Consider the following 13,152-nt stretch of genomic DNA (forward strand, 5'->3'; position numbering starts at 1 on the left):
GGCTGGAGCTATTTATAGCATGCCAAGGTAGTGTAAACAGGGCTTGAGCTATTTAAAGCTTCGCTGTCTGTGCAAAATGGCACGTCCTCCAAGCTGTTTATTTCCACGTAAACAACGGTAATAAAGAAATAATCGAATATATGACCCGAGACGGCGAAAAGCTGACTAAGTTTTAACAGAGACGTAGATATATACGTCTCTGGTTTTAAGTAAACAAAACAGATATCTGTGTTTCAATCTAGCTTGCTAGAATATAAGAAATGGTCACAAAAACAGTTGTAATTTTTCCATTTTTGCTAATAGCTAAGCATTACACAACAGGGTCGGGAATTCGTGTCAAATCCCTGTGACACATACGAAAATAATCATGTCTTTTTTGTCCCCCATAACGTAGTGATATTGTAACCAAGTTAATGGTGCCATTGTTTTGAAACATGCATGACATGTACCAGAGGTGCAGTGAGCGAAAGTGATCGTACTCCGTAGAGTATCGAGGGTGATATTTTATATAAAAAAAAACAAAACGAAACATAAGAACAGACAGGTAAAGTGAGAAATATAATTATTAGTTTTTTTTCTTAATATTTTCACCATCGCTTCAAGGATTTTGAGTTTGAATTCAATATCTAAATATCAATATAATATATAATTTTTTTTCAAGATTTTCAACATCACTCTCTGAATTAATCATAGAAACCGCATTTCAGGCAGGGAAAACGGTTAAAATCAGCGAATTTTTTTATTGCATTGAACAAGTTTTATTTTTGGAAAAAGTAGTTCAAATAGCTTTTATATCCGTTTTAATTTTGAAACTATTTTTCCGCGTGAAGCAATTATTTTAAAGCTCGTCATCAGGTCTATCAACGGATGGTAAACACGATTCGAAAGTTTAAATTCTCAATAAAAGTTGCAGTATAGATGTTATGCTAGGTAAGAGTCCTAAAATATGTTCTGAATTTAGGTCGAAACAGATAGACAAAGGTCACTTGCTAAAGACTCGTCATTGTTATCTTAATTTATCCACACCAAATCACAGCTTATATTTTTTTTATTCTGACCATTTATCTTCTCTATGTATTTCCAATACTTAAATCTTGAAAAAATCATCATCACATTAAACTATATGTTCCTATGTTGAGATCATTTACAAATATAAACATTGAAACATATTTCTTACTTCTACGAAGAGACGATGATCACAAATACTGCATGTAAAAATACCATAGTTCGGACAATGTTGACAATTTGTTTGTTGAAAGTCTGAAAGACTGTACAGCAAACGTGAAACCAGTTAGATAGGTGGAGGACATTATGTGTAAACTAAGAGATCGTTACATTTTATCGAAGCTTGTATCTCAAATATTGACACCTACAATGTATGCATATTTACTTTCCTTATAGTTGATCTCAAAATTAAACACTTGTCTCTGATAAAACATGCAACGATTTTCTTTCGTACTCGCGTATACTGTATCGCATCGGAATTTGGATGGTTTTACTATTGTAGAGCAGATACTATAGGTAAGGTCATAAAACGATACATTTAAATAACACACAAAATAAATAAATAAATAAATAAAAATGCCAGCTGTTACTCTTTATACATATCTGGATCGTTGCATCAGACATAATAAAGTATGCGCACGTTTTATACATGTATAAAGTACTATAATTAATGACGAGTCAAAAAAAACGGCTCGAAAACCGATTTCGTCAAGATGTCATTTTTGAATACGTCGGTGAATCTTCCGGCAAGTATCTGAATAGTTTCAATATACATATTCGTACAGCTCGTGCATATATGCCATAGAGTAATATCTTGAATTGAACTTTGAAGTATTGCAACAGTGAAACAGTTTGATATAGTATGAACATATATCAATATATCTATCAATTTATTTGGTTGCGAGTCATACAATGTAAAGAGTGTATGATTCAATGCATAGAGAAGGGTACCATTCTATTGGGTCTGAAATTGATACGCCATAGATACATAAAGATAAAAAATACGTGTTATGATTTCTTATTTCCGTTGTTTTATTCTTAACCTTAAAATATATAGAACGGAAATGTGAGAGTTTACCTTCAGAAATGTATAGATCTTTCCAGGCGAGTCGACCTCCACGTGTGTTTGTTTATAAACAGTCTGTGACGTCATTCAGTGCGAACGTGACAGACCGGAATCGCGGCACATATATAACACGGAATCGTCGGGAAGTACACAACAGCGGGTGTCGGTCTAACTGACAGCAGACGGCCGGGCTAACTGTGGTACTACAAGGGATTTACTTCTTTGAATACAGATTGGAACGTTTCCCAATTAAGGTATTTATTTGCATTGTTTAACCTTGTAGTGCTCAACCCACTCGTGCCAGTGCTGCTCCGGTCACACACATACAAATCGCTGTTGTGTAAAAGCTCTAACGTCCGTTTCAGAAGTGTATACGATTAACCAGGAAGGATTATTATCATGACAAGACATTGTACTCATTGCTTGACTAGGTGGTTAAGTAAACCTACTTGAAGGAAATATACACGTGTTGTTCACCTCTGTAACATGTACCAATGAGCGTGCAATCATCATCCCCTGTAGCGTGTACACATGAGCAGGCAGCAGCCGTTGAGAGTGAGATTTATTTACCACGCAATCTCTCTTATTCGGAAGACAGTTATCTAGATTCCTATAGCGTAAGTGCAAACTTCGTGTGGAATCCGAAGCGAGAAATCAACCTTTGTAATAATGAGGTATTTATGAATGTCATTCACTCAAAACCGATGGATTTAGCGACGGAACGTGCGAGCTCACCGCCGGTAAAAACCAGTTTGTGTTGTTCTCCGACAGTCGTAGCAGACGACAGCGGTGGAGACCAAAATGGCCGGAAAAGAACTTGTTCAAATGATTCAAGTGAGGAAGGCATATATGTAAATAATATGGATGATTTGGATTCCGTAACAAGTGGAAATGGCCAGTCTACTGCCAGTGACGAATTCTTCGTTGATTCAATCAATAGTCCAGAGGAGAATAACCTTGAGGAGTCACCGGAAGGTCATGGGGCCTCGATTGGGGAAGCTGTAAGTGCAGTAATGAATTCTTTAGCTATTAATATACCTGCTTTCGCAGAAAAGAAAGATAAAATTGTTAAATCTGACTTACAACCAGCAAGTTCTCTCCCCACGCTTAGACTTAACGCACATGACAAACCTTTCATTGATAATGATTTAAAGAAGGGATCGTCACATGGGTCATTTTTTGATTACCTGGCTGCATCTGACAGTCCAGATGATGAGGATGATGAGTTCAGTTTTAACAAAGCACAATTAAGAAAATCTTCATCTCTGAAAACAAACAAAACCCCTCCGGGAACTCCACGACGGAAGAAGATGGTTAGGTTTGCTGACGCTATGGGTTTAGATTTGGAGGATGTACGGCACGTTCTAAATGCCGATGCTCCACCAAAAATACCTCCATCTGCTATGAAGGACTTGCATCCCGGATTGGAGGTGGATAGGAAAACAATTGGAAATAGATACTTGACTGCTTGTTTTCAACAACCTGGTGCTTCCGACGATTTCTTAAAAAGAGTGTTGACAAGGAAAGTTTGTCTCGAAAATGCCGTTGTTACAAATTTGACGATAACTGGAATAATTCGGGTGGCGAATTTGGGATTTCACAAATTTTGTCGTGTGAGATACAGTACAAATGGATGGATTACTTTTCATGATATTGCTGCTTCGTATGTGAAAAATTCATGTGATGGACCGACGGACCGATTCTCCTTCAGTATTGTGGCACCTGCGGATTTCGGATTACACGCTCGACTGGAATTTGCGCTGTCCTACCGTGTAAACGATGCCGAGTATTGGGACAATAACGAAGATTCGAATTACGTCTTTGAGTGCTTCGCCAAGACGACCCCGACGGAAACTGAAGACTCTTGGGTACATTTTCTTTAATGTTTGTAAATGTCTAGGTATTCTTTTTGTTAAAACTAAGGTGCGATGTTGAAATAGTTTTCTTGCATATATGTGTACAGTGATGCGCCAAACGTTATTGTTGACGTTACACGATATTTCAGGGCCCTCTCCCCTACGTCATCATTTCATAGTTTTGTTTTATATGAAATTTTTGTACAATAACAAAAAAAGTCCATGGTGATTTTGAAAGATAAAAAAGTTGCCTATTATATTCTATATGCACATGGCTATTAGTAATAGATGAAACGGAGGCAGATTGTAACATATGTTTCGCTTTGTATACTAAATACTACAGGAACAACCAATTGAAATATAGTATAAAATCATTGCAGACAGAATATTCTACTTTTGACGCTTCACTGTCATTATACTTATACTATAAACGTTAAATACCAAGTTGTGATCAGAAATTCCTTACGTCACGACGTGGCGTAAAACTTGCATAGTTTGTAATATATATATATATTTTATGAGTTGCACTCTCAAAAGGTCCCACTATGCCTGCAATTAATCAAAATCTTTGGAACTATCCAATATACCTTTTCTCTGGTATATCTATTTCTTAGAGGTCGTCAATTGGCTTCATTAGCATAATATTGTATTTGTCATTTTCACTTCATCTTGCTTCAATGCAACAATATTAAGTTGCCTGTTGGTTACTATCAATCGGACACGCTTAAAGACCTACAGAATTGTATGTACTCGTGTAATTATTTGATTTATTTTTTCCGGAAACCTGTGTAGTCCATAGATTGTACTTAAGTCCCCTCATTATGATAGTCAACAACAAAAATTAAAACTCAATTTTTTCTTCACGCCTATTTTCTAGTTTATAGGCTCCAAAGTGTCAAGAATTCTCGATCTCTTTGTACATTTGTCTATTTTGTATTGATATGATAAAAAAGATGTACCAATAGCAGCCATGTTTACGGTAAGCATAAGGGATAACAATTATAATTATATATTTATTCTGATTTTTTTCGGTAATTTCATACGTGTTGAGAATTTGTTTAAAATAACTGCTAAGTAAGGTCCAATTAAAATATTTTTGTCAGATGCAAATGAATCAATCCTTTCCCAAATTAAATAATAGGAACCTACTCTTTGACAGACGTAAACCATTTAACAGCAATTAGCAATATTTTCAAATGAGTTGATGGATTACTCATAGCGCATCATGAACAACCGGAACATAATATCTAACAACTTTGTGATCATTACTCAGCAGTCTTGATTTGTGTTACAATATAATATGAATCATTTGTATACGCGAGATTTCAAGTGTCCATTTTGTGAGTAGGATTTCGTTAGCTTTCTTATTCTCATTTAAGACTTATTCTATACAATTGTTATTAAGTCCCCAATCACAGATAATTCGAAATTACCCGATAATTGTTGACAGTGATAACCTGTAAGTTCACGTGGGGATGTGATGTTAGTATATGAAACTTTTATACTGTTCACTAGTAACGGAGATTACAAATTGTATATATTTTAGCCGTTTGTGGTATATTTATTTAGTAAAAAAAGCTTCCATTCCATCTGTATGTTCCGTTTCATAGTACATTTTATCAGTATTTTTTCAGATGAGTACTTCATGCTAAAATATAGTATTTTTTCAAATTAGTACTTCATGCTAAAATACTGTCTTTTTAAGTGAAATTCGTGTTTATGAACTATTTGCCAGGACTCATAAAATAATAGTTTGTCATAATTAATCATGACTAGGTCCCTATTTAGTCCCTTTTTACTCCCAAAGACCTAATTCTCATTGAACAAAGTTACACCGCTTCATTGAAGGGATTTTGATTTAGATTTTTTTCAAGAATATAAAAGAAATTATGTCGATCAATATTTAAAGTAGTGTTCTTTATACAGTGCTGTTTGTATCTTATCATAAAAAAGTGTGTCATACGTCAAGTGATCTGGCAGTTCCAATCCATAGATTGGACTCTTTGTAGCCTTAAGGATGCATGTAGACTTTTGATCTTTCCATATTCATACTTTTATATATTAATTTATAATACATGTTTTGTTTGTATTACAGGAGTGCCAGGAAAAGAGTGACTAGAGCATAGCTCAGCGTCTCCAATCCTGCATGCACTCGCTTACTTCCCTTGGAAATGTTAAAAGTTTTAATTCTGACTTTCATGGAACATCCATCGCTTTCCTCCCTTCTTGGAAACTTAATTTAGATATGTTTTTATATGGATCATTCATTGCTACTTCCCTTTATTGTTCTCTGTCCTCAGTATTATATTTCGACGCGTTACTTCATCGATCATCACCCTTTCAAACGTTACACTTTATAATAGCAGTGAACAATTTTACAACACGTTGACCTTGAACCTTCTCGTTGGTATCCCAACGCACATTATTTGGGTTCCTGGTGAAAGTAAAAATTGTAATATGGGAGGGAGGATACAACAATTAAAAACAAAAGAACTAGCTGGGGTGTAAATTTGGGGCCTCCTAACTCTCGTAGAGGTAAAAACTTCAGACGTGACGTCGGTGTCAGTATTGCGATTATGGACCTGTCCCTGCACATTATTAATAAGTGCATGGTCAGTTCATCTGCTACTACCATACCACCAATAATTAGACAATCGTTTGATCGTATGCATGACGGATTGAAAGTTTTAGTTATAGAAAGCATGATCTAACAATTTATTTTAGCATTTTCCTGAGTTATCATGACGTGTCCACTACCAACAACAAAGTTACAAGTACGATACCTAAAGACCGTATAGTGAGTTGGTTTGAGACCGATTTGGCTTGTAGGTTATACCAATAAAATCTGCTAATAAACTGTATTCATGTTTCAAATTAAAACATAGGTAGACGGAAAACCTCTTGAGAACACGTAATGACTTTAAATAACTCGTGGTCTGTGTAGTATATTATAAATAAAACACATGTAACTACCGCGGCGTTAAGTGTCGATCCCCTATTGGCATAACGGTCCTAGGGTTGCAATGACAATAGGGCTACTGCTCAGTTTTTAGTTTCTCCCCCATAGTCGCAAGGTCACAACAGAAAACTACTTTCATCTTACATGCACGATACTCTTGTATTTGATACGTCATATCTGAAGACATCTGATATTATGCAGTTAGAAAACACATAAGTCGCCTCCTTGGACATGGCTATACAATTGGCCTGTTGGTATTTCACAATATACAATATGTATAATATTATTTGAAATGTATGTATTGGCAAAACTCCAGGTGAGCTTAGCAGAGTTTCTTCATGACATCATTTGGGTAATACACACGCTCACTTGAATATGATACACATACGTGTACTTCTTGAAACTGTCATTAGATATAGGCACTGTATTCTTTTACCTCGCCAAGCTAATGTCTCAGAAAAGCGATGACTAAACATACTATAGTTCAATTTTATTAGTTCAGAGTGCACCTGTTCATCCGTGAAATGGATATTTTTTGTAACAGCTGTGTATGATATACCGGTGTTATAACTGACTACTTTAAATCGCACCAATTGTAGTGACATTTAAATCACGGTGATCATCTCAGCACCTCAAAGTTAACAATTTAACAGATTGGATTTTATTGATATCGAGACGTTTATACTCCCCAAGTTGATGTAAAACCCATTTAGAGAAATGGTTACGAATTATGTTTGTTCACTGACCTTTAATGTATATTTGCATATTAATCCCCCCATTCCATCCAAAACATTTGCCAAAAGTGCGTGTATGTTGGCAGATATCTTGATTCAGAGTGTGTTAGTAAATAAAACGTTAACATACTCCGATATATTTAATGTTGAAAATAAATAACTGATTTTTTAATTGAACTAGGTAAAATTGTTAGGTGTGCATTTCATGATAATCCATATTTAATTGTGGCAATTTACAAAGCTCTTGAAAATATCGTCTTTAAACTGTTGTAGATCCGTTATTAAAACGGCATAAATATACCTTACTGTAATTATAAATTCAACAGCAGGGACATAGAAGTTATAAACAATTCATTGTAAAACGATATATCCTAAACGAATGCAAAAAATGAGATGTGTCGCGATATTGATTAGGCTTTATATCAAAGTATTTAATTTAGTTTGTAAATTGGTATTTAGCTGAGCTTAAGATACAATATTGCATAACAAAATAAGTGAAAATTCTTTGTTTAGATTGAAAATGAATGCTTTTTTTTCGTACGTGATCGGTTTTTACAACCTTGGCGTATTACTTAAAAGTACAGGTCAGTTAAGTTATTTAGTTTAACGACGCACTTTGATAGAATCTAAACACTGACCGGTCAAGTGGAGCCCATTACAGGTATAGGATTAAGCCGCTTATAGGACGAGTGGCCCTGTTTCCTTACTCAAGTTTCGATAACGAATCGTGTGATAGGAAAGTAAAGCCTTTCTAAATTTGAGCATTTACAATTTACATTTCCCACGATTGTTTGCTGGGTTATGTTACTTAGTGATACGTACGCTTTGTCTGTCTGACTGAACAACAAAAAAGACATGATATCCATGGAAATGACGCACACACGATTCGGGGCGATTTTTGTAGCAAGGTAATGTTACTTTTTGTCAGATATGTAGCCTGTCATAGTCAGATTTGTTAGCAATACTTATCAATAGGCCTCTTATAGGAATATCTTCATGCGTAACATACAATATAAAAATAACGTTAAAAAAACCTTCACGCTGTATCATACATTCGAAAACATTTTTTCTTGTCTTACAACTGACATATTGGAACCCTGTGGACTGATGCCGACCATAAAGTAAGACACTTACTTGTAATATTTATATTAGAACTGACCTTCTGTTCACTTATGTTAAAGAAATAAGAACGTTGAACAAACATCACTTTTTCGAGTGTAACTGACCACAATGCAAAAAATTGACAGATAACGATTCTAATTTAAAACAATTCCCCATCTCGCATTGAACTATGCATGTAACCTATACCTCATTAATCCCAGTGTTGTTGTAACCCAATAAAACAATGCATTTCTTAGAGAAGTTAACAAATACACCCAGTAACAATATAAATTATCATTGACAGATTAACGTAAACTTAACAAACCGGAAGTACAGGAAATGAAGTGTCTGTATACCGGAAGTACTACAGCAGATAAGTCATCACATGATGAATGGTTGTCGTTTACATGGACAAAACAGAAGGGTTTTTTTACTTCAGAGAAGGCACTTTGGCGATTTCTGTGATGCAAAAATTATAACCAAAATGATATGTAAACTTTATTCATTGGAATTACTGAAGTATTGAACGGTCTCAGTACTGTATGACAGAGTTATGCAAGAAAACGTCGTATTGAACAATATGCCAGTTTGCTTTCAAAACTCTGTCATCATAATCATAAATGCCATAACAAGACAGCAAGAGGCTTATTTTCAAATTCCGAATTAATGTTGCTGTAACATATCGATTATGACATGAAGTTCATCCCCTATATGATTGGTACTATATCAAAAGTTTGTATTTTGGTTTGTGTTTAAAGTGCTAACATAACAAAACACATATTGAGTGCTGCATCCTTGTGCTCATTTTCGTAGCTTATGCTCTTCCGAAAGAGTAAAGCCGTGAAGGAATCTCCTTTTGGTGCATATGTGTTAATGACTCATTTAGAACTAATGTATTGCTTTATATACAACAGCTGATATTATGTTATAGTTTTATGTATGGTATACACGTCGTAACAACCTGTTTTCTTGATGAATACCATATGTACCTGAAGGTCGGAATATACTGAAGGCGTGATCATCTTCCGTGTGCGGTAAGAGTGGTACATAGGCATAGGAACACTTGAGTGTATAAGAGATTGACTTAGAGACCGATACCTTTGGTAAATGTTATCAGCTCTGAATTCTCTCAACCACTACTTACATAACTGACATATTTTTCCTGGAATCTTTATTTTTCGTATCTATTAATATTGAAATAATATGGTATATTAACCATTTATTTCCGGCTTCTTGAAACTGCTAGTAAAGATCCTTGGTTGCCCAACCTTTCGTTTAGTGTATTGCGGTCACGGTTACCTACAAGGTCGGGGATGACTGGCGGATAACTCATCTTATAACAGATTAAGATATACCAATATCAGAAAGAAACAAATGTTCTAGAGATAATATTTACAATTTTTATACACCTTGAACGTACAGAACGAAATTATCTTCTTTTTTAATCTTTTTATTGTACATGTTAAAGACAAAGGAACAGCATTATAAACAATTTACACAAGAGAAAATGAAATGCTTTGCTGACAACTCGATGGACATTGCCCATAAAATTCTTCATATATCTGCATTTGGAGTGCTACAACATAATTTTACTCAAGTAAATAGGATTGTTTCTATATACAAGTAGTTATGCTTTATCATAATTATATGCAATTATCTGAATCCTCGTACAACATCAGGCTAATTTAAGTTATCTTACATATGTTTAAAGATTAGCTTGGTTACTGTACTTTGTGTAGCTTGGGACTGAACATTGTCTCAATTATGTCTACCTGCTGCACGTGATTTAGATATATGTTTTATGTGTTATTTAAGATCTGAATAAACACTGTATGTACTCTAAGAAATAGTGTGATTCTACTACAGAAGACGGTTGATTGATTCGATTTTTAAATGGATTTGTGATCTAACCTTTACTTTACTCTCACCTGTGTGAGTCTACATTCTGTCTCGTGTGAATGATGTCTTCCGTATGAGTCTGTATGCTGTCTGTGTCATCGTAAGATAAACGTGGTCTTGTCTGTTATTTACTGGATGGAAATCCAGGAGTGAAGAATTACATGCAGTTACAAACTTTCGTCCTGACGTTTTACCGCCTAAGTTATCGCACAGAAGCATTCTGGTTACGAAAGAAAACACTAAAAGAGATGGTTTTTCAGATGGTCACATATCGAGTTGGAGGAGATACCAGTTCTCGGTTTAATAAAATTTCAGAAGAGTAAAGAAATCAAAATATCTGCGTATCATTTATACCTAAGATCTCAGTAATGTCCTAGACATCGTTTTCTCTTTGTTTAGTTGTATTCTTTATGTATTTCTGTACAATACTGTTGTTGGTATAAAATCTTTGTATTTATTTTCATATCTGCCATGTTGATTGCTATGCGATTTGATAATGCACTTCAAGTGCCACCATATCATGAAAATGGCAATTAATTCGTATGATTTTACATAGAGACTGAAGGTCAAGGACACGGTTGAACTGATTTCCATTTAATGAGTTCAGGTTATGTCAATGACCATCTCACTTGGTGAAAATCTTCAATCAATTTATTGTTTGATTTATGTCTTCTGCAGAACATGCATAACGTGACCGAGATTGTCCGAAAAAGGTGTGAATGAAGTCAATTACAGCAATGGAATTGTCCAGATTTGATTTTGCGAGATAACCCTAATGGTTATAGTTATGAAATTGCATGACTTAATATTATACAGGATATATCGGATGTAGTATCACTTTGCCGTTTACTTGCCAGCAATGTTTGCTGAGTGGGATTTCGTTTCATTTGAATTTTTTTATTACGGAATTCAATTTATCGCAAAAACGATAATCGTCTCCAAGTATTCACAATAATATCACAAAAGTAGTTCGTTATAAGACAGAATTCCAACTCGGCAGTACCTTTGTTTTCCACCGCCGTGACTATCGAGTGACATAGTTTGATTTATGTTAAATCACACATATGTCATATGCTATATATGATATTGACGTATCAAATGGCAGAACTGGCCAGTTATGTGATAATTTGCGCAGATCTACCCGTTTTGTTATAATGTCAAGAAGAAACCCATTAGTAGGTAGGCACTTGCAGCTGTTAATCATTTATTTTGTTATTTGTTAGTAAACATATACTGTTATCATATCCTATACGTTGTCATGTAAAGTCGCCATATTGTTTTGTAACAAACGAACCTTGTTTATGTGTAAGACTAATTCCTTTGTGAAATTGTTGTATGGTTCAGAATATTTTGCGGCAAATCAGTTATCTTTTGTAGTTTCCTGGAATATTTGTAGCTTTGTTTTTCTTAAAATGTTGAATACTGTCCCTGGTATTAGATGTACACCTCTTTATTGTTTTTATTATTTACTTTTTTTCTCTTTTTCATTATTATCCTATTCTGTACATTTACACTGATAACGTACTGTTTTTATACTGTCAGAGTTCTATACATACTGAATTGTTTACTGTGATAAACCGTTTCCCCCGATGTCACATTGTGTATAAAGTGTTCTGTAAAAAGTCGATATTATATTATTTTGTTACGTGAATATGGAGAAGCATGCCATGTTACCCTGTTGAATTTAGCTTGGATTTTCCAAAATCGTAGTGCAATGTTTGTAAATCAGCAGTCAAATTATAGATCAGAGCTTAGCGCTGTATTCAACATTAGACTGTTGGGTTCAAGGTCAAATCATACATCTTGAAAAAAAAAATTTGTACGACTCTAGTGAAAGTAAGAACGCTTATTTGTCGTTTGAAGAAAGCGGTTTTGTATGAGTCACATGAATTGGACACATTGATATACGCAGGCGCTGGTGCAAGTCTAGGGTAACGGTATTGTTCCTCTGTAATACCCTGTTACACAAGCTGCAATGCAAAATATGTAATGAGTCTGTATGCTGTGTTTGCTATGTATTGATGAGAGTGAGTATTGAAAAGAAAATTTATTTTTAAAAGCGTTATATTGATGAGTAATAAAGTTAGTTGAAATATGCAACAGTTTGGTAGTTTTTATTTTATCTTTTTTTTCCCATAGTTGATAACATAAGAGTGACGAGGTCATCATCAGGTATTCATCATATAAGCGAAGTGTGGAGATAAGCGGACTGTTAATGGGACCGTCTGCTGAATTGAACTCGGGACTCTTTTCCATGTTCCCTGACGTTTCTCTAGTGAAATAATTATGTTTATCCTAATGGCTAGTTATATTCTTATGAGTTTTAAATATGCCTTCCTCTAATTTGTCTGCTCTGTCCTCTCCTCAAGTGGGCACATGACTTTACTTTAATCAGAACTCTAGTAGTCAGGCCAGAATGCATCATTTACTGGTTTCCCGTAGTTGATAATATTTCCCACCTTTATAAAATGGAAGCTTAATAAAGAGAGTTTCTTAGCACTCGAATACTATCTAGATTATCGTTGTAAACGA

General features: G+C 34.8%; 1 protein-coding gene across 1 annotated transcript; it reads left to right on the forward strand.

The window, feature by feature from the left end:
- Nucleotides 1-2,256: 2,256 nt before the first annotated feature.
- LOC132553578 (uncharacterized) lies at nucleotides 2,257-12,720 on the forward strand. The gene is made up of 2 exons (XM_060217834.1): nucleotides 2,257-3,939; nucleotides 6,023-12,720. Exons 1-2 carry the CDS (start codon nucleotides 2,566-2,568, stop codon nucleotides 6,044-6,046), a joined length of 1,398 nt encoding a protein of 465 aa, XP_060073817.1. The 5' UTR covers nucleotides 2,257-2,565; the 3' UTR covers nucleotides 6,047-12,720.
- Nucleotides 12,721-13,152: the final 432 nt, after the last annotated feature.

The sequence above is a fragment of the Ylistrum balloti genome, unplaced genomic scaffold (assembly GCF_031769215.1).
Source record: "Ylistrum balloti isolate Yb309-2 unplaced genomic scaffold, AGI_CSIRO_Ybal_v1 Utg370338, whole genome shotgun sequence".
NCBI classification, from domain to species: Eukaryota; Metazoa; Mollusca; class Bivalvia; order Pectinida; family Pectinidae; genus Ylistrum; species Ylistrum balloti.

Bases quoted from the DNA above. Each gene is read 5' to 3' on its own strand.
- LOC132553578 (XM_060217834.1), top strand. From the start codon at position 2,566: ATGAGCGTGCAATCATCATCCCCTGTAGCGTGTACACATGAGCAGGCA. The intron at 3,940-6,022 runs GTACATTTTCTT...TTTGTATTACAG, and splicing joins CGGAAACTGAAGACTCTTGG to GAGTGCCAGGAAAAGAGTGA.